A 23143-nucleotide genomic window follows, 5' to 3' on the forward strand; every position below is an offset into this window, starting at 1 on the left:
TTGATGAGGGGCAATATATTGTGTCTCTACTCTAGCAGATACAAGCTTCAGGGCAAGAACTAATGATTGTTCTTTTTATTGATTAAAGTAAAAGTTTGACACTTTGGGAAATTTGCTAATTTGCTTTCTTGCCATGAGTTAGATGAGATGATTGATACCTCTCTCACGGCATGTTCCCTTGATATGCAGCTCCAGCCAGCAGCAGTTAGTTTAGTGTCATATAAAAGCAGGGAAAGGGGAAACCTCGAGATCGGTCTTAAGCAAATCACACGTAACATGTTAATTAGTGAACCTTGGAGTTGCTGATAGGGGATTGTGTTACCTTTGAACAGAGCCAGGCTCGATGTTTGTCCTTGTCTCATGCTAAGCTAAGCTAACAGGCTGCTGCCAGTATATATATGATTGTAGCATTAAAAATATATTTCCCAAAATGTAATTTACCTTTAATCTACTCATTATTTTCTTGATTTAATAATTTATTATCTAGTCTCTAAAATGTCAGGTGATAGCAACATGACATGAAACATGTAAATATATTTAAATTACTGTCAGCTTCATTGAATAAGTGAATCTTTGTATTTTTTAATTCCCAAAAATGTACTTAACTTGATTTGATTGGTTGACCTGATTCAGTTTTGTTGTTTATGTAAAATTGGCAGACCTAATACCCTCTAATAAATCAATAACTAATGTAATCGACATTAATGTAAAATTGTTGATATATAAATCATGTTTTGGAGGTTGCTTTGTAAAATGGCTCCTTTTTAATGTGGCGTTACTCGTTGTTATTGTCCCTGTGAGCTTCACAACAGCTGACGAGGCCGGACAAACTGGCCTGAGACACTACAGAGATAAAGTGATAAGAACAGAGAGGACAAGATGTCCAAGCAGGACTGAATGAGAGTTCAGCTCAGGAGTGAGTTTTGTCTCTTGCCAACCTCCATTTCCACACGTCCTCTCATAGTGACTCTGTTTTACTGTTCCCAGCTCTGCTATTCTCTCACTTTCTTTCCTCGCTTGCAGCTGAATGTGCTTTTGACACTCTTCCTCTCCCTATCACTTGGAGACGGACTCTTTCACCTGAAATTAAACACAAGGCCAGGTGCTACTCCTGAACAACCATCTGTTCGCCCCTGCCTGACTCTCTTCTCTTTCTTTCCATTGTTACCAGGAAGAAAAAAAATTAGTAAAATAGCAAAGGACAAAAACAGTAAGACACACTCTCCGTTTGCAGAGAGTGCTGATTGTGAATGACATCTTTCAGCTTTCTCTAGATTCAGGTGAGCTTTCATTTGAGCCTTCTCCTCTCAGTCCTATAATTGCCTTCATGTTATTTCCTTTGTATTGCACCAGCCATGAGATGCCAAAGTTAATTATTCTTTGGCAGTGCAGGTGCAATTAGATGACAATTACACCACAGCTGGTAGCAGGGGTGGGAAGCAGTTCTTGTCCGTGTGGGCGTGTTTGGAGCTAATAAGATGGTTTTCTTCTTTTTTTTTTTCTTTGGCTAGAGAGAGGGAGGGCAGGGAAGGATTGAGAGAGCACAGGAGGGTTTAACTTGTTCCACATGGCTTAGAGGTAAGAGGTTATGAGCAGAAGAGCCGCTGGGGTAGAAACGCAACGGGGGGAGCACTTTAGCCATGCAGCAATAGGCCCTGCTGATCCCCCGCGAGAGGTCAGGAAGGTCACGCTACTGTCACGCTAACAATAGGCTTTCTTTTGTTGCCACCCTAATACCTGCCTGCTCCTTCAAATTGTCTCTACATGTCCCAGTAACCCCCTGTCTGCCACTGCAACATTATTCCAGTTGTGAAATTATTTAATTGTCAGAAAATTAATGAACAATGTTAATATTTGAGTAATATCATTCATCAAAAAACAAACTGCTCAAAACAAGACAGCTGCTGTTTGTTTTTACTTTTGAGCATCAACTGATGATGATCTTCTCAATCAATAAACTATTATTTTTTGATTAATTTATTATTTTCCTTTTTTAAAATCTGTAAAAGAAAAAGATTCAATCACAATTCCCTAGAGTCCAAGGTGATAGTCCATCATGTCTACCAAGCATATTCAGTTTATCTGGCAGATAAAACAAATAAAAGCAGATCGTCGTTAAAGTTGAGAAGCTGGAACTGGAGAATATTTTGTGAAAATTAATTCAAGCTTTTAATAGATTATAGATATATAGTTTCTGATTCATTTTCTGTTGATCAACTACTTACTATCAACAGCTTCTCACATGTAAAGATCTTCTGGTTTTCTCAGTCTATTAAGTGAATAGGCATATTTTGTTATAGCTAAACTAGCCAATTAATCGTAAACAAAAATGGTCAACAGCTTAATTTACATGTATAGATAATAGTTCTTTTGCAGCAATATATTGTTCCCTTGATTCCCCACAAAAACTGTGGCCATGAGCTGCCATTCAGGAGAGAAAAAAAGAAGTGAATAATGTAGATTTCAACAAAAATAACAAAAAAGGAAACAGGGGTAAAGCCTTGTTAGTAAAAGAGGAAGCAGCAGTAAGTCTGGGAGCTCACTCTGTCTCAGTAATTCCTTGCCTTGTCGCCTTGTCTCTCATAGAGTCGGTTATTATAGAGACGTGGCTGTCATGTCATATTTAGCTCTGGAAATGTCATTTGGCAGCACACCTGCTGCCTGGCTATGCTAATAAAGCTAGGTTTAACTTTGATTAGAATTCAGAGGGAGAGATGGATGGAAGGAGAGGAGAGGAGAGGGGGGAGAGAGGGAGAGATAGAAAGACGGAGACACAAAGAGAAACATCAGAGGAAATAAGAACAGGCTAAGTCACTCCAGCAGTGAGCCTCATAGCTGTCTGTTTTGACCCATGACATGTAGCAAGATGATTCATGCCTTAACTGGATGGATATGTCTGGATGCATCACATATGAAACATAAGAGGGAGAGCAGCCTCTGACCTGTATTGGAGCATATCAGCTAAAAGGGGAAGTTGGGCCTGCACGTCAAACTCAGTTAATTTTCCTGTGTCACTGTTCGTCCATGTGTGTCTGGGTGGTGCGTTCAGATAGCCTAGCATGCCAGTTATTCTGCTCCTTTACATATACCGTGAAGGACTTGAGAAGACGACAGCACACTCACCCCTGGTAGCGTCTTCTGCTCGTGCAATGCATTCTGGGCTTTAAGGGCCGACTCACGTGCACAGTATGTCAGGAAGGCGCATCCTGGAGAGGAAGACAAGTAGTAGAAGATCAACACAGAATAAGTCTTTGTAGTTTAATGTTTGGTTTTTATGGTTTTGGCAGTGCCATGTCACTGATCCTTTACATTATCGTGCTGTTATAAATTGTGGGTTGGTTGCATTTAGCAGCCGTTACAGGTCAGCAAGTGTTTAAATAATAAAAAAAGCTCTTTATCATTATTAATATGTATTTAAGGCTGCATGAAACAGAGACAAAAAAATAAAATAAAAACAAAGCACAACTGTCATTTTGTAAGATACCTCTCTCCCAATAGCACCAGAAATCTACCAGATTAATAAATCATAATACCTGGAGACTATTGGCACACAAGTGGACTAAATGAGTTTTAATGTCATGCTATTCATGTAAAATGTATGCAGTCCCTCATAATAGACAAAGGCCTTCATTAACCTTTAGGGCTCCCACAAATCATGAATATGTAAATATATGCAGAATAGGTGTTATAGATGTTAGAGGACTGATACCACCTGGCCTATACGTCTCCCAAATGACTGATGGCTGATGTGGATTTATAAAAGTCTTTGTTTTCTGTGCTCAGATTTGCATGAGAAATGACAGTAAGGATCCTTGTTTAGCTCAGATCACTTTAGTGGCTTAAGTCCATCTGTCAAACTGAATTTTGAATCTGTTGAGTTTTCTTTCAAAACACCAGAAGCCTGTTCACCATGTGACATTCAGCAAAAGCAATGGATGGTGATATCACCATATGAAACCAGTTATGGTCTAACAAAATGCTTTTCCAACATTCATCTTAGACAGCTACATTTATGGCAATGCTAATTGATAATAAAACCGATGGTAGTGTGCAACATTTTAAAACTGGAACAATGCTGTTCATTATAAGTATACATATATTTTCAAATTATGTATCTCCTCTTGCAGGCTTGGATTTCTAATTACAGGGAACCTCCCAGCATGCTCCAGGTGGTCTCCACATTTACCTTCTTATAATAGTTAGCTCCCAATAACAGTGCATGCAGCCGACTGAGTGTGTTGAGCATTAATTCAACAGTTGGAGATAGAAAAGCTGATGATTCTTCCTCTTGTAAGCATTCAGGACATTAAATTCAAACTGCTCTTGGTGAGTAGGCCATAAAGCTTTCACAGCTTGTCTTGACTAAGAGAAAAAACATTTTTCAGGGGGATAAACTGAATTATGTTGACTTAATTCAAAATGATTTAGTGTGAGTCATTAGAGATGGTAAAATTGAGTCAAAGCTATTTTTAGTGCAGTCCAAACCAGACTACATGATCATACTGTATATAGAAATATGAAGATACAAACATTTCAACTGTACATTAGATCTCTTCTTTAGAGCAAGGGATGGTTTAACTTACAACTATAAGAACATGATAGGAAAGGAGCAACTTTTGTAAAACATATTTCGCTCTCACCACTATTGTGCCACAACAAAATAAATATTAAATCAACATTGTTCTCACGCTGAAACCAAACCTTGGTGCTTACCTTTGTGCATCCCTGTGTACTTGTCCTTTATCACAGTCAACTCATAGATCTTGCCAAACTGCTCGAAGATGGGCTTGAGGTCCTTTTCCTCCAGGTTTCGGGGTATCTGCCCGATGAAGAGCTTGATTGCGTCAGGCTCCTTCATTGAGAAGTCTGGGGAGGAATAATAACACACACGCAGAGTGGAAGCAGTCAGGAGGAGCAGACAGGAGCCTGCAGGCTTAAATTCACACTGCACAGGAGGTGTGAACACGAGGCCGGGGATGGAGGTGCAGATGGGAACATTCGGGGAGGGTGGGAGGGTGAAATAATAGTTTCTATATCCTCTGTGACATGTAGGTGCTAATTCTCTAGTAGATTTAAAGAGCATGAAAGACAGATATCACAGTAATAGGCATTAATAGCACTAAGATAACGGGATAGAATAATATATTGCTAAATTAATGGATGAATTAACTAACCTATGGCCACTATGAGCTCACGATCAAACTTACAATGAAGGCGCTATAAGAACTATGTATAGGAATAATGTCATTTTGTATTTCAGGTTTGTATCCGATTACACATATTTCTTCACTTATTGCATTAAATGCTAAATAAAAACAACTGACTCACAGAAAATGGAATTAAAATCTCCTAACTTTGATGCTCTTGGCATTACATTAACATTTGTAATGGATAATAAAGGTTCCTTCACCACAAATCATAACATTACATTTAAAATATATAGATATTGTAAATAATAGTAAAGAAAATCTTTCTGTGCACTGATTTCAGCTGCCAGTGTTCAAACCCCCTTACAGAAACATGACAGCGTGTCTGTCAACACAGCTGGAGACCTGCGCTCTCTTTGTGACAACAATGACCTGATTTCACACATTTGACCAAAAACACTATGAAACAACAAAGAGTTAAAAATAAAAAAAATTAAAAATCATACCTGTGGTGCTGTTCGCGGCAAAGAATCGGCAGAATCAGTGGAAGCCTTGTGTCTTCTTCCCCTCGCTGTTTTGTATTTTTTTTTTTTTTAGTTATTCAATCTCAGTTATTCAGTTCATGTGTCATTAAGAGCGTCTTTGAATCCTCTAACAACTTAGGCCTGATCCCCCCCTTTACCAACACAACTAACATCCAGCGACGGTCCTTTATTCTGCATGAGCGTGTTTTTTCTGGAGCTGCTTGTTGTTTTTCCTCCCGCTCTTTCCTGACAGATGCTCCGTATTATATTTATTATATATATATATATATATATTTTTATTTTTTTTTTGTCTAATAAATCTGATATAAAAATAAACCAATCTCTCTCTGGCTTGGTTAAACGCAGACTGTTGAGATAAATAAGTGTTTAGCCTTCCTCCTGTAGGGAAGTGGCAGTCTGCTTGGTTGTCCTCTCCTCTCCCTGTGTATATGTGTGTCTGTACTCCTTTGACGTCGTAAGCCGGTGTCTCCCTCCCCGTCCATCTCAGCTCCATCCCTCCCCTGAGCTGTACGAGCCGTGATGTCTGCCGCCAGGGACCGTCACTAAACTACAGGTCCTGGAACGCCAGAAGAAAATGAAAATAAAAGGCCACAGCATAAAACACAGTCATGGTTATAAATTGTATAATATCTGGGCTAATAGAGTACTGCATGTTCTGTTATGTTATATAGTATGTGTGTTGCTTATCCCATCACTGGGTGTCTAAAATATTTTTGATGCTTAGAGCTAATAAAATGACATAATGAAAGATAATTCAAGAGATATTTATGTCAGGTAAATGTAAAGATGCAAACGCAGCAGAACTCCGGTTATTAAGAACTACATAAAACTACACCGAATATCGTCAGTGCTTAAGTAACTTTGAGGACATTTAGCTGTTGTTGAGAGTTTCACATTCTTCAAAGCTGCTTCATATTTTCAGCGTTCATCCACCATGTACCCTTTAAAGAAATGTATCTATACCTATTTAGGCTCAACTAGGGGTTTAAGCCAATCCTAGTCATATATGAGAGGGGTACCATAGAAAGGTCATCAGTCTGTCTGTGTTACATATACTTCTGCAGGTAGAAAAACATCTTCTATATGAATATATTCCAATTCATACTGATTTAGAGGCACTAATTAAAAAGAATCTACATGCAGAGTAAAACTCAGCTGGACAGCACAGTCTAACCTAACCAGATTATTTCTAGGTTACATCTCATCTTAAACCAGTGACCAATGTTAGGGCTTTACACAATAATACTGTAGATACCCTCTCTAAAATCATGCTGGAAAAGACTCAACTTGAAAAAGGCATGTGTCAGGTAATGTTCGACATTAAACAACCAAATGCTGAGGAACCTCTTATTCCTCTAAAGCAAATGATCTGAGGGATTGATCACATTTTTCGTTTTTAACGAGCGCGGTTAAGAAGCAGACGCTCCCTGACATCAAGCCTTGCAAATCCGCCTTTTGTTCTCGCCGTGGCGCTGGCCGTGGTTCTGAAATGGGTCTGCTCGACCCAAAATCAACTCCCTGTGTGGGAACGGAGGTTATTTTCGCACGCGTGTTCGTATTTGCAGGGATCGTAATGTCACAGGACGCACACGCCCTCTCTGAAACCTCCACAGCATGTAAACAATAAGCCCACATGACACCAGGCTGCACACACCCGACATGCGCACACGGCCACACTTCAAAGGAGTCACGATCTGAACCTGTTTAAGCAAATGACAGCAGCAGCATCACAGTGTTTATTAAAAACACACGGTGCTGATTTCTTTATGACCACACAGGATAATAATATGTTTATTTCCAACAGCAGAACATCTCATCTCCTTGTAGCATTAAGGCTGAAATCTGCCATCAGTATATGAACTCCCCTATAATATACATATGTAGTAACGCTTTGGGTAATTGATGCCTAACTGCGCTTCAGCAACGTGATTTCTGTCATTTTCACAATGGATGGCGACTTTATTTCAGAGAGTAAACAACAACGACATCTGGCGACGAGAGCTGATGTCAGCTGCTGTGCTTTATGACTTCGCAAAAGATAATGTTTTTATTCTTTAAAAAAAGTGGTGGGAGATGTACATTTCTAGCTCATGTTAAAACAAATGTAACAATATAATGCACTAAGTTGTTTATGTTTCAAGCTGAATCTTGGGTAAAACGTTATTGCACTGGTAGATGATAGAAAAACTAAGCACTCTGAGTTATAGGCTTAAATATCATAGGAAAAAGTAAAATCATAAGGTAGCATGGAATTAAAATAATGTAGATCAAAGTTGTACTTGAGTAGAGGGAGTAAATGTACTTCAAACACTGGCTTTAAACTAATAGCAGAATCGTTTTTACCTGGAGCAAAAAAATACTCTAAACAGATGGTAAAGGTCACGGAGGGGTTAGCCTCATGACATTTCCATATAAACAGAGGGATTAACTGTCCCTGTACAGGTGGAGGAAATGTAAAAACCCATTGAATGACCAAATGAAACGGCTCCAACCCTTTCCAGATAGAATATATAACCTTTCACAGCATCTCACATCTTTCACAGCTGTAAGATGCAAATAAACAGACACAAACATATTTTATTATGGGATCAATTGCACTTTATTTCACAATACACGCACTGATTGACATTGTTGTTGTGTGTAGCGTGAGAGAAAGAGAGAACAACGACAAACTCATGTGTGAAGAGTGTTTAATAATCCGGGCTGTACTTACTCACAGGGGCCTCTCTGTCCAAGCTGTGGCTCCTCTAACACACTAACAGAGAGAGAGAGAGAGAAACAACCTGAAGACTTGATTTCCTCTCAGCCTACACTGGACTGTTTTGATTTCCTGCTGTTGTTGATGTATTAAACTGCAGTTCTTACCCAGCTGCAGCGGTGCACTGCCTTCATGTCAAGACTTGAAAAGCCATCAGTGGAAAGCGACGCGGGATTCAAAGAGGAGAGAGCCACCAGCAGCATCACCGCCCCTGACTTCAATCAGTTAACATATGGAAAAGGTTGCCATCACATCAGACGCGTCGAGGTGTGGCTCTGTGGATCCCTGAGGATGAAAACAAGGAGAAAGGAGGCAAGAGGGGGAAGCAGGAAATAGATTAAAATTCAAGCACAACATTCAAACAAGCCAAATAAGAAAATACCAATCATAAGGCACACTTTAAAGATTTCAGTGCACCCTGACAAACCCGACAATTCTGCAGAAGTAAACGCATCTTTTAGTTTTTTATGGCTGCCAAATAAAGCGCAAGTGCTCCTGGAAAGATCTGCTGACATCTGGCGATGGCTGCCGCACCTGAGCTGGTCGCACTGTTTCAAAGTGCATTCAGCATCTGTCAGCTTATTTCTCTACATTCATTAACCAAATGTTTTTTTTTTTTTTTTGGTTTTTTTTATCCACCTCTAAAACGTCGAAAACGCCATAATAAAGGCGTCGGATTAACTTTGTTTTTCGCTTTATGTTTTAATCTCTCCGTATTTCTGCAGAAGCGCATGAAGAAAACTTCCCAATAAAAATCACGAGTGGTTTCTCTAAACGCGCCGAGGACTAATTAAATCAAGTGTGAAGTCAAGCGAGCAGATTAGTCAGTAAGAACGACATATTCAAGAAGCAACCAGAGCTTAAATGTGAATGGAAAATGTTTATTTAAAGGCCTCGTTATTTGATTTTGACTACAAAGTAAAGGTTTAAAGTTATAGTACAAGACAGAAACCACAAAACTCAGCCAGTGTACAGGTAGGTAATAAATGGAGTCATCCTAAAAAGAATATCTACTACTTAAATTAACACAATAAGCAGATCATTCTTTTTATAACATAAAACTATTCAGATTGTATTTAACAGGAGTTATATGATTTTAAAGTTCAATATTTTAATTAACTATGGTCAATTTGTTTTCTGCAAACTGATTCATCAACTGGGACTTTTAATACCTTTTTTTGTAATAGCCCTATAAATCTCACTGATTATCTTTGCAAACTTGTTGTTCGAACTGAATCCCTGTGTGAAACATAAAGAATCAGCAATGATTCCACCTCCAGGACTGAAACGCTGACCTGGATGTGAAGGAGGACTTTAAAAATGGATATAACATTAAATGTACACATTCTGAATAAACAGATTTAGTCCATCTCTAGCTCCACTTTCTAGGAAAAGCAGACTTAGAACATTGAGAAGATAAACTAGGATAAATTATTTTAACACTCGAAGGACAGAGCACTGAAGTAATGTTTTAACTATGTAATCAGTGGAGAACAAAGTAAGAATAATGGACTCAATTAAAAGCCCGTGTACAAATCCATTCTTGTTCTCAGTCTAATCCGAAATCTTTAACCAACTTTTTGATTGTACGAGTAACAGAAAAACTAAACGGAGGAAAAGTCCAGACTCCTCTCCCTCCTGAGTAACTTAGGCTTTTTAGATTTTATTAAATTAAACAAAGCCACTGAGCAAAGTCCACACTGGTTGAAGTACTCAACTATGTTTTTTTTACATATTTATCTTAACAAATTATTGGATATTTGTAGTAACACAGAGTACCTAAGTGGTACAAAAAGCATTGTATTCCTCAACAAGTTACTATTTACATAGAGGTATAACATTGCTTTTATCTCAGGTATGAACTTTTACAGTAACAAAAACCTATTTTATACCTAGAAGGAAACAAGTACTTTGAGTATTAACCTAAGTATTAAAATATAAAACCTGACTTTAAGGAGCAGTACCAATAAACTCTGTAATGTAAACTGAATTTATTTTAATAATTAATGAGACACTGAAAAGCTAAATTTACTTGTACACAGTTAAATGTTATGTATAGATGATGGCTTGACATTTAGGGCAGTGGTGCAACAGAATCAAAGGACAGAAAAGAAACAACACAACTTGTCAAACTCAGATTTTTATTATTCAGTACAAGTAAAATGAAAATGAAGACGAAAATCGTCATTCCCTCCAAAAATGCACTTCTTCTGCGTCGGCGTTGAAGGCTCTTTGACTAGACTTGTGCCGCTCTCCTTCCAGGAACTTAACGAGACGTAAAACTAACGCCGAAGGGATCTTACGCACTTGTAGAGAGAGCAGTGCTCCATAAATATAACATTCGAAGTTCAAACAATGAAAAATAACTTTCCCAAATATGCTATTTGTGTTTTGTAGAGGGAACAGAAATTCTACAACATACACTCTGTTCTGTTTCATACCCGCAGTTTAATTGATCTTTTATCAAAAGCTACTGGGATACTGCTGATATGGAAGAGAAGAAGTCATCACTGCTCATTAAAAAACTAAATAACCGCAGAAACACGCACCAGCTACATTCTTTTCTTAGACTCTTAGGACAAATAACTATCTTCAGATTAAACTTGGGGAAAAAATGAGGAACGGCCTGGGACTAGTTGACTTATACTTAACCGCATGCACACACTCATACCATGCACACACTCTGACCTATCTCGAAGTGATATTTCTTATTCAGTGCAAAGCTTCATACTGGGGCAAATAACACAAAAAGTGAATTATATATATAACCACCTCTTACTTCCTTTAGTCTTCTGTCTTCACTCCTCAGCTCAGCAGCCCTCTCAGAGCCTTCGTTTTCCTTTACATCTTGTGGACTTGTCTGTTGTTCTCCAAAACTTTGTAAAACTGTTTTATTCATCTGCATTTTATCTTTCTTCTTGTCGATGGTGAATTAATTCTTTTCATTATCTCAGTATCTGCACGTATTATCCACCCACATTTTCCATTTCAGATTTTCAGTGTGGAACACAGTCTATAAGTTCTGCCCCTGCTTTCATGGTATCCACAGTGATCTTGGGAGCTCAAAGCGGGCTGTCCAGTCAGTACCGTGGGGGTGGAAAGGGTCTCTTGGGGGGAAACATTGGTCCCCTTGGACCTGGACGTTTGCCTCTTAGTCTTGGATCTGGGCCATGGAAATGAGGAAAGGGTGCACGTGGGGGTCCTCTGGGGTGTGGGTGGTGTCCTGGGTGAGGAGGTCGATGTGGAAGTCGATGTGGTGGTCGTAGACCAGGATGACGGATTTCCAGATGAGGTGGTGGTGGTGGTCTTCTTGGAGCATAATGAGGAGGAGGAGGGCTGTACTGCTGATGAGTGTGGGTGTAGTAAGGGTCCTCTGAGGGTGAGAGTGGGGGAGTGAGGTGCCCTCGACCTCTGGGGTAGTGATGTGGAGGGCTGCCTGCCCTGCGATACCGCTCGTCTGGGTGGTGGTAAGGGTCGTCTTGAAAGAAAAGGGCATCGTGACGGCGGAGCTCGTCATGGTAATGCTCACGCTCCTCCTGGTAACGTAAATCTTCTGGGTGAGGGTGTAAATCCTCAGGTGGACGAGGACATGGTCGGTCGAATTCATACAGTGAATCGTCTGGATGAAACATGGACTTGTGCTGATGGTCGTGCACCACCATCCCGCTGATGACACTGTCGCCTCTGGCCCCTGTCATTTCCGCTGTGTTTGCACAGGGAATCGGCTGCTGCTCTGGGGGAATCATAATACCGCTGGTTGCAGCTGGAGGGGCTTCAAACACATGAGGAGGGGGAGGTAAATGTGGGACAGGAGGGAGGTTGCTTCTGAAGAAAGTAGAAGATGTAGTTGTGACCTGCTGGGAGGCCAAGTCTTGAGGTTCCTGAGTTTGCTCTGTTTGGCATGGATAAAGTCCAGATGCCAAGTTTTCTCCAGCTCCCCCAGGCACTGTCACATAGCCTCGGGGATGCTGAGAGTTGCCTTCTGGGTAAGTGTCATTATACCAACTCCTTTCACTCATGGCAATGCCTGGGGCTCTTTCACCAGGCACCGGCCCCCCTATTTGTGGAGATATCTGCTGGTAATGTGCAACAGGTGCAGTGATACCATCGGACATCTCCTGTATGCCATAAGGGTGTGACTGATAGAGCTGCCCATTCTGTGCCACACCTGGCCGCAAGAGACTTTGCTGTGGGGGTTGGCTGGGGTTCTGCTGAGTACTGCTCTGTTGGGCCGTTTTAGCAGTTTCTCCAACAGATAACTGATTTGTGTTGGAAGTAAATGGGACCACCACAGGCTTGATTTCATCCTGAGTTGGTGTGCCTCCACCCTCATCTCGCACTGGTGTCCCATCCTGGGTGTCTGTACCAGTTACTGGGCTGAAACTATCCCCTCCCAGCACTGGGTTTGTAGAAAACCCCAGATCAAATGAACTGAAAGCAGGGTTCCCTTGAAGGAAGCTATGGATTTTAGACTCTAAACTCTTAGAAGATAAGGATGGCTCTGGCTCTGTTGTCAAGTCCATGTCTCTATGGAGAGCCTGGACCAGGGCAGAGGCGGGGTTGGAAGTCTGAAGGGCTTGGGAGCTTGTGCTCTGCAGTAAAGCTGAGCTGTATGACGAAGGCACAGGTGCAGAGGAGAGAGACAGGCTCTGAGAGGGTACTACTGATGCAGATGTGGATGAGGAAGAGGAAGAAATCTTGCCTGTAGTGCAGGAGTCTGATGAGATAATTGCAGATGGGCTGCTCAGAAGAGAAGTGATGCCTAAGCGAAGAAAGAAAAAAAACATAAACATTGAGATATATAAACCAAGTGTAAGCTTTTAAAATAGGCAGAGCAGTTCCTTTTCTCACCATCAAGACTGCCTTGGCCCTGGACTTTGGACAGAGCACTGAGGAGCTCTGCAGGACTCATATCGACCTTCGAGAGGATGTTTGTCAGTGAACTAGCATCTTGAGAAGCCACAGAGGCAGATGTGGTCTTCACTGAGGAGCCAGTGGGAGCTGCTGCAGGATGACTTTCCACTAATGGTCCTGAATGATTGGCAGAGGGACTTACTTTAACTGAAAAATTACAATAACTAATAATTTCTGGACGATTTCATAGAGATGACAGTTAAAACTGAGATATTCAGACCATATTTATACCAAGAAAAGTGATAACAAAAGCAAAGTTAAATTTAGACATTTATGTGTGGGTTCCCATCACACATTACATTTTCAAAGTTCTTTAATAGTCATCAATGCCGAGGAAATTTTTCACACCTTATAATTTTTTATTTTTATTTTTGAAAGAGTTTAATAGAGACATGGAGTGACGTTAAGACAGTTTCAACTCCACATTTCCACCTGTTTTTTAAATTTCTCACCTGTATTCTTCATGACTGAGCTTAAATTGTTGAGGATGGAACCAATTTTACTCAGGTCAACATTTGCCACAGTTGCTGCAGTAGTGGCTACAGGGTCCGTGACCTGTTTAAAGGTCAGCTCTGGTGCAGCTGATGAGTCTTTCGTTGTAGAGACTGGAGTAGACGTCTCTGTGCGGGTGCGACTCTGAATCTGCTCCTCAACTGAGGATAAAAATATGATGCAAAAGCCTTAAGAAAGAGGTTGGACAGATAAGCACTGTACAATATTTAATGATGCTAGATAGGAGTAATTATATTATATGTACTTTTTCACAAATATACTACAAATCCAATTTTCAGATCTGCACAGCTGCTGTACCCCGAGTGTGAAGTGAGCATCACATACAACAGCTAGATGCCTAAGCCCTACTAGAGGTAGAGTGAGATCTTGTGCCATGATAAAAGCTGTCTCACGACATCAGTACATAACAGAACCAGTTATCAGTGAAATTAGAATAAAAGATGCTTGTGCCACTTTTAAAAAATTTGTGTGGCATGTTTTGGGTACATAATGGAAGCAGGCAGAGTGACAAGTACAATATTTTAGCACTGTGAGGAGACCTTGGCTAAAAGTGACCCCAGTCATTGCTCCTCGCTGTGTCAAAGCGATTTTATCGTATATTTAACATATTTATATTTATAACACATGCACACTAACTATAGTGACAGATGGTGTGACCATGTAAAGATGAACCATGGCTCACTTGATCACAGTGCAGGAGACATAGTTACTGCCATAAAATCTCAACTGTTGCCACAGTAGAAAAATCAAATGCCCCTGAACTGTTTACCGATTTTCAGTAGAGTAAAGTATGTTTTGGGAGTCATATAGTTCATCAATAAAGATTTCTTAAATAGTGTAAAAATACTGTCTTGCTCTTGTGAACTAATATTACTGTGTATCACAAGTAAAGTGTTTTGTCACACTCAGAGGCTACTCCATAATGTACTACATAATAAACTAAAACTTTTCTGTGGCTAAATTATATAAAACAAATAGTATAACACATATAATCTATGGCAAACTGCAGATTCATTTTGATAAAAAAAAAAACAAAGAATTCAGTTTGACTTGTGAATAGCAAAAGTATAAAAGGTAAACATATTATGGAGGTGTTGTAGCGTTTTGTTTTGTTTTTTAACCAGTTTAATTTTATTGGGTTTATCTGTTTTTATCTTGTTTTATAACTTGTTTGTCTTGAATCCAAGTATCTGAATTAATTTAATTAAAATATCCTTTAATATTGCATTATAAGGCCCTCGTTGTGCTGTCAGCCCACTCCTTACCTATAATGCCACCGCTGTCCATTTCTTCCTCAGAGAGGTCCATGTCCTCCACTTCACGATTGTCATTGTCACCAAGAGCCTCTGTTGGTCTGGGGGATCCACCCAGTGAGGACAGAGGGCTTGGAGCCGGTGGCTCTGCATCATCATCCATAGCAGAGCCATCAAGATCTGGATCTGGGTGGGCCAAATCCAGACCTCGAAAAGGGGACTCAGAGCCCGTAGGAGATGGTGCATCTGCAGAGGGTGAAGGGATGGGTGACTCATCCAGGTCAGGTAATGTGGCCTTCAGGGTGTCCAGCTTACGCTTGAGGTGCAACACCCGGTTAGCAAAAGTTTGGTAGGCCTTTGGAGGGGAGGTAATGGTGTATTAGCATACAATTTTTTTTATTTAAACAATTTACCAACAGCTTTTAAGAGACAGTTTACAGTTTAACACACATATGAAATACTTTTTGCTTTTTTCCTGCTAAGTCAAGGTGACTGGTAATTTCAAGAGCGGATTTCTGTATTTACATTACCTGCAATGTGCACCTCTGACGGTTTATATTTAACTTATTGTATGTGTAGTTAATCTACTGTATATATACTTATGTTGAGGCACTTTCAAATGTTTTTTCAGACCACGTTACTTACTGCACACTCTGTTGTGTTGTAAATTTAAAGATTAGACTAAAATCTTCAACACTACACGCAATATTTATCCGCAACACAATGAAAGCATCTTTTCAAGCCATGAAGCTTAAGGAACTCTCTGTGGACCTCTACACGAAAATTGTAACAAGCATAGATCAGGAAATAAACTAATTTCCAGGAGTGTTTCCAGAAGTACAGTGACCTCAGTAAGCCTGGAACCACCAGTGCTCTTCCTAGAGGGGTCCATCAGGCCAAACCAAGTAACCATTCAAGAAGGATGTTCGTCAGACAGGTGACCAAGAACCAAAGGCCTGAACAACCACCATCTCAGTAGCACTCCAGCATTTAGGCCTTTACAGTAGAGTGGCTAGACAGGCATATGACAACCTACTTGGAGCGTATAATTTATAGGATTGTGAGAGCATAAGCAAAAAGACTCTCTTGTCTGATGAGTCAAAAGCTTATCTGGTTAATACAAACCCCGTGGTGAAGACTTGTGGTGGCAGTGCAATGCTATAGACAGTTTCTCAGCAGCAGAGACCAAAACATTTCTTCTGGAGTGCATGTGACTTGAGACTGAGGTGACAGCAGCATAACATACATCCAAGACCAAGCTGGAGAAGGCAAGTCTGACCTTTCCTTGAGAAGCTGGACCCAAGTCCAGACTTATACCCTGTGGAACATCATCCAGAAATCATTGTATACACTTGTCAAATCCAGGTGTGAAAAGCTTGGAGAGACTATAGATGAAATTGCTGACAGAGGCTTCTACACAGTACTGAGTTCAGGGTCTAAATACACTGCTCGTCCAAAAAAGAAGTCACCACCTGGATTTAACTAAGCAAATAAGTAAGAGCCTCCCATTGGATAATTACTGCATGGATGATTATTTTTCAGCTGGTAACAAGTTATTTAACATTAACTGATGCAGTGAGTAGCTTCTAACTTCTTAAACAACCATGTCGGAAATCACATTCTGTGGTCGTGGAAAATCTGTTTCAGAAGAGTCAAGTTATTGGCATCAAGCAAAGAAAACATCTGAGGAGATTGATGAAACTACTAAAACTGAGTTAAGAACTGTCCAATGGAAGAAGGTCAAGTGGTCTGATGAGTCCATATTCACCCAGTTCCAGAGTGATGAGTGTCTCAGGGTAAGAAGAGAGGCAGGTGAAGTGATCATCATGACTAGTGTCTACTGTGCAAGCCTGTGGGGGCAGTGCTATGATCTGGGGTTGCTGCAGTTGGTCAGGTTCAGAAACATTATGTGTCCAAAGAATGAGGTCAGCTGACTACATGAATATACTGAATGACCAGGTTATTCCATCAATGGATTATTTTCTTCCCTGATGTCATGGGCATATTTCAAGATGACAATACCAGAATTCATCTGGCTCAAATTGTGAAAGAGTGGTTCAGGGAACATAACACATGGATTGGCCACCACCGAGTGCAAACCTTAAGCCCACTGAGAATCTTTGGGATGTGCTGGAGAAGACTTTGAGCAGAGATCTGACTCTCCCATGAATGCAACTCGGGATGGGAATAAATGTTAACATTGTAAAAGCTTACTGAAACAATGCCATGACAAATGTGTGCCGTGCTCAAATGTCCAAAAAGGAAATACTGTTTGAAGTTGTTTGGAGGATATTTTGAACAGGTCAACATATAGTTTGCTATGTACACTACAAGTCAAAATGTTAGACTCACATAGAAATAACCATGTTTTTGAATGAAAATATACTGTAACATCAAATTGAGTGCAGTGAGTGCCTCTCACTGCAGCTGTGAGTTTAATTGAATTCAATTAACACAAAATGAATAATAAATACAAATATCTTACTATTAATCCATCTGTCACTTACATTGGCAACAATCTTGACCTCGTTGTACTGCATTTCATAGAAGATATCCGCATTTCTGAGGGCCTGCAGGACAGGAGGCCCTGTTTTACTTTGCTTTTCAAGAAACTTCACAAACTCCTGTAGCTGTGCACTTCCTTCTTCAAAGTCCTTAGAGAACTTCTTTCCCCCAGCCTTATCTGTAAGAATCAATGAGAAAGAGACACATACATAAAAATGCTGGATGATCTTACAGCCAAAGCTTATTAGTGTGTTGCAGTAGGTTTTTACAGTACAGCAGTCAATGATGACTCATTTAGGTACCTTTGAGTTTCTTGAGGGCATCAGAACTGCAGATGTCAACCCTCATAGCTGCCAGCTGTTTTTCTCTCAGGTCCACCTCCTCCACAGATCTTATGTACTTAGACAGTTGGTCTATTAGAGCCTGGGGCTACAGCAGGGGGAGCAGTCAGTCACAGTGTCAGGACAACACAACATTTGAGTGAAGGAGAAAGTAAGGACAACTCTAAGCATAACTATATTTTGCTAACTGAAAAATTACAACATTAAATCTTTTTTTGCTTACCACAAACTCTGCAACAATCTTGGATTGTAGATCTGCTTTAGACTCAATTGGAGCTTTAAAAAAAATAAAAGTAAAACAATTTCAGATAGCAGAAAATACAAAAATACTTATTACCCCCCACAGCTGTGCCACATTCAGTATTTTAGTAATAAATTGAAATTAAAAAGAAAGTACACACACTTACTTTTTTGCTCCACAGGTGTTTCAGGAGGGGACTCCTCTTTGACTAAGCTACTCCTAAGATCAGCAATGAGTGTCCCTGAATAGACACCCCTTTCCTCCCAGATGGAGAGTATCCTTTCCAGCGATTTAATCACCTTGGGGTCACCGTCACGACTACCGAAAGGAAAAAAGGTGACAGCTTAAGAGCAAGGAAGGCCATAACTTTCAGTATTTATTTTAATATTACGTGAGGAGTTTCTTTGAATGACTAAAAGACATGTAAGGACAGAAGTGAAAATAAATTTATAAAGGCAGGACAATGCTGTCATCTTCTTCCTTTTCTCTCCCTTCCTCTGTGTGTCTGTTTTCTACTCCACTCCCTGTGTGTGAATGGGGTGCTTGGGTTATACCTGCTGTGTATGTGTGCAGTGTGTCCTTTCCCATGTCTTCACTTGAAGGCAGGCCATTAATCTCTATAGTATCTACCACATGACTAAATGTAAGTATAAATAGTGTCACCATCCTGACAGTTTATAATTTAAATATACTGTGTATCTATTACATATCTGTGGATCTGTAAGTGGGATAACTCCTCTGTTGCTCTCTTTCTTTCATTTTCCCTGTGTATCTTTTTTATTTAAAGGTAAAGTATTGTACATACAGATTATCAGGCCAATTAAAGCAAAAGCTTTGATTTGGGATGTTGGGCTATTTAAAAAAAAAAAAGTGTTTTCCCTGTTTTGGTCATATATGTGTTGGCTACATAACTCACTAGCTTGACTGTGCTGAACACATACAAAAAGACCAAAGATGCATGGTATTGTGGGATTTTTTCGTAACTATTACCAATATTGCTTTTTCACCCACACCTAGATGACCTCTTCATACAATCACCTCTCTGCAAACAACTTACTTGACCAGCAAGAATGCTTCTGGAAGCACTTCAGCGAATGCCGTACGATAGACGATGGCATTTTTCCTTTTACAGTTCTGAATGACATCATTGGCGAGGTAAAACAGATTGAGTCTGTGTGAGGCATCAGCTGTTAGAGGACAGAGAGACAGAAATGTTAGTTGCTGGAGAGGCAGATGCTCTGTTGAGGGTGGGGTTATGTCCAAATAACCTGAAAAATGGGTTCAAGTCCAAGTCCAAGACTGAAGTGATGGGTTAAGTCCAAATAACCATCTGTGAACAGTTTTTAAATACAGCATTTATAGACATCAGTAGTGTATCTGCAATGCACTGACGATCTTTAAGGTAATTTAATCATTTACTCTATAAAATGATAAAAGGGACTTAAAATTTGTCACCACAATCTTGTCTGACCAGTTAAGCTGTAAATATTAACTGTTTTGTGCTCATTTAACACAACAATAACAATACAGCTACCATTAATTGTAGATTAATACATGACAAAAATCTCAATTAATTATTATTAAAATTGTGACTGATTAGTTCTCCGTCGTTACATTTGCTTAATTATAGATCTAAATGATGGGAAGGAAAATCTTCTAAAAGAGTTTGTGATCAATGCCTTTATGGCATTTAACCAACATAAGACTCTAAAATAACATATGCCTGATCAGTATTTTTGTCATTTTTGTTTTTCTGATGAAAACTGGTTTTCAGAGGGAGACACACAACAGCCTACTTGGTTACATCACACCAAAAACAGCAAACATCTCAAATGCACAATCCAATTATCTCATCAAAGAACAAGTGCGGAAATCAGACAATCATTCCAAGAAATCTGCCAACTTTAGCAACTGTGCTACAGACATTATTTCATCAAGGCGTAGAAATGCAAAATAATTCCATTAATAGATCCTCTTGAAGCAAGTGCTACAATTCAAGGCATGTTTAAAAAGTTCTACAAGAAACTAGGGGCCTTGTTTAAAATTTTATCAGGCTGCAAAGCATTTTAAACATTAATTCCTTAAAACTAGTTTCCACTCATAGTCCAGCATTTACAAATAAATAAAATGTTGCAAACAAAACTTCCACAGATTTGCCATAATCCACCAAGTACTGGAAAAAGTTTCTTACTCAAACTTCAGAACACTGATTACTACAACAAGACATATTCACGAAAACACCATCACCACACACTGCTTCATACACAAGTTAAATGATACTGACATTTGACAGTTTAGATGTTTGATCAATCCAGCAGAACAAAACGTGACAGAGTTGTAATCTGCACAGAAACATACTTTACATACTATTTTCAGTCAAACCAAAATCATAGTTTATAACACTACTACAACCACAACCATTAAAAGCAAAGTTTACCAACCAACCTTGGAATCATTCAGCAGAATGCAATTTCTCTGTAACTGCATAGAGCTAACTAGAATCATGAGACAAAGTATTTCCCTGCTGATATTAAAAAGAAAAGAAAAAAAAATACACTACACAAAATATGAGTAATGTAGTTTGTGTTAAATATGCTATAAATGACAGAGCCCCAGCACCAGGCCTCTTACATACCACTGGCAATGGACTTTATCACATACATATATGTAACTCAAGTCTACAAGTCATTTATTGACAGATCCTGCAGCAGCTCTATGGCTTATTGAGTAAAGAAACAAAAAAGACCAAACACAAAGACAAAACTTCACAAAATGACTCAATCCTGCAACTGTTGACAGAGAAGCACAAAATGTTACTGTTCATAAACTCACACACTTGACTGCAGTAAAAGAGTAGTGTCAAGCTTTTGATCTCTGCCAGTAAGAGTCACACAAAGTCAAGTCAACTGCATTAAAACAATTCAACTTATGGATATGGAAAATAGGGTTTTGGTTGCAATAGGTCTGTATATCATGAATGTTTTATTTACAGATAAATGTTTACAGGTAACGTGTAAATTCAAAATGACAACTCTGGCTACTCTAGTGATAATGGTAAAGTGTTTGCTTTACCATTGAAATAAGTAGGTATATTGATTAATAAATATCAAATGCATCAGAAATTGACAGTTGTAATAATACGATTATTAATAAGTATCAATTTCAGGTTTCGATAAAATCCTACACTGTAAATTCTGATTCAAGAATTTTGAATCTTTAAGGAAATGGCAAGCATTTTTGAATTAAGTTAACCTAAATATTCAAGTTTTTTATATTTTTAAGATAATTCAACTTAAATTTTTGAGTTTTTATTGAAATAACTTATAAACATTATGCTTAGACAGCTTAACATATATTTACTTTAAATTATGAGTTAAATGAAGTACTTTTTTAGAATTCACTTGTAAAATAAAGTTGATAAAATACAAAACAATTTAGCATTAACATATTATTAGACTACCCAGCATACATTTGTGAAGTTAATGCTGTTAAAATATTGTTCTTTTTAGTTTTTTGAAGAAAAAAAGTCATGATGCAAACTTGCCGTGCGTCTTTAATACATACATACATTAGATCACAGTTATTTATTTTCACACCAGTACATACTATGTGAATCATGATAGAGGTTGGTGTTGAAATTTTTTCCTACCCCCTAATTTTTATAACATGCTTAACATGATTGTTATGTGCTCAAGCAGAAGCCAGTGTATTAAATTAGAAGCAGTAACATGGTTGTTTTATTCAATTTGAAGAGTTATTTATTTATAGTAACTGAGAAAATGTCAGACGGCGTATAAGGCAACAAATATTTTAAAAATTAGATAAAACAAGAATGTTGTGCAACAGATTGTTCAAATGAAAATAGATGTTTAAATATGAATAACTCCCTAACTTGCTCAAAGATCTAATAAATCTAAATTAACCAAAGTAAGACATTAGTTTACACAGCATACAATACTTAGTCAAGATAATATTTAGTTGCATTTGTTGACATGACATACAATTTTGAAGCAGCCCTTTGACATAAGTTTTGAAACAACAAGTTAAAATTTTACAGTGGGACAACACCTAATCCTCAATTGTTATTATTTAACTAAAATATATAAAAGAGATTACGATCACTACTAAAACCCCTGACTGAGGTAGTGGTTCTGATGTCAGTTTATCAACACTGTTAGGATGGAAGAGGCTCAAATATCAAAATAGCCTATACACTCAAAAGAGTAGCCCCCAGGCTGGATTAACCTTTATGGAAGTTGAGAGAAAACATTTGTTTATCAGCTCATGTTGCCTCTGACTTCACATTATGTACAGTGAAAACAACACATGAAGGAAGGCACCTTTGATAAATGCAGAATAGACACCAAAATGTCAGTAAAGATTATTTAGAGGCCAGCATGTGGGCACAATAAAAACTAAAAATAACAGTATTAGAATAACATCTTGTCTTAGGGCCCTCTACAAAATTATGTAACGATACTGGAACCATTCATTCAAATTCCCAACCAAACATGCAAGTAATCAAAATGCTAACTAACTGCTGACCACACAGTGAACCTGAAACTTTTTGGCTTCCCGGCAGTGGTGACCAACGACCTTTGCCTGGGCTTTTAATTCAGCTTTGAGCTGCATTTAATAAATACATAAAATAAAAACAAACATCTCCTTTTAATAATTTAAACTTCTTAAGTGTAACCATAAATGATAGCCAGGCCAATACAACATTCAAGCAGTTTCTGCTTGCTGTAATCATTCCTCTTGTCCATACTGACCTTTAAAGTAATTCTATTTAATGCATCTTTAATTTAATTGGGATGCAAGGTCAAATCCACCGTTCCTGTTTGGTGCAAAAATGTTTTCAAAAGTTTATCTAAGGCTTATATGACGCTTCAGGAGTCTCAGTGAATCAAATCAATTAGGTTTCTT

General features: G+C 38.8%; 1 protein-coding gene across 7 annotated transcripts in view; it reads right to left on the bottom strand.

The window, feature by feature from the left end:
• Nucleotides 1-23143, bottom strand: part of celf3a (cugbp, Elav-like family member 3a) — a 40874-nt gene that overhangs the window by 16425 nt on the left and 1306 nt on the right. For 3 of the 7 annotated variants that reach the window (XM_026347515.1, XM_026347513.1, XM_026347514.1), the window contains exons 1-5: nt 11223-11524; nt 8558-8735; nt 8406-8447; nt 4714-6248; nt 3124-3206 (exon numbers count right to left, since the gene is read on the bottom strand). In XM_026347515.1, the coding sequence (XP_026203300.1) occupies nt 3124-3206; nt 4714-5083 (453 nt within the window). In that variant the 5' untranslated portion in view covers nt 5084-6248; nt 8406-8447; nt 8558-8735; nt 11223-11524. Of the gene's footprint in view, nt 1-3123; nt 3207-4713; nt 6249-8257; nt 8448-8557; nt 8736-11222; nt 13213-13301; nt 13482-13816; nt 14018-15142; nt 15486-17637; nt 17814-17937; nt 18065-18199; nt 18253-18383; nt 18536-19274; nt 19405-23143 lie in introns of those variants that run through there. The other 4 variants (XR_003297984.1, XR_003297985.1, XR_003297983.1 and 1 more) reach the window with 4 other exon arrangements.

The sequence above is a fragment of the Anabas testudineus genome, chromosome 11 (assembly GCF_900324465.2).
Source record: "Anabas testudineus chromosome 11, fAnaTes1.2, whole genome shotgun sequence".
NCBI lineage: Eukaryota > Metazoa > Chordata > Actinopteri > Anabantiformes > Anabantidae > Anabas > Anabas testudineus.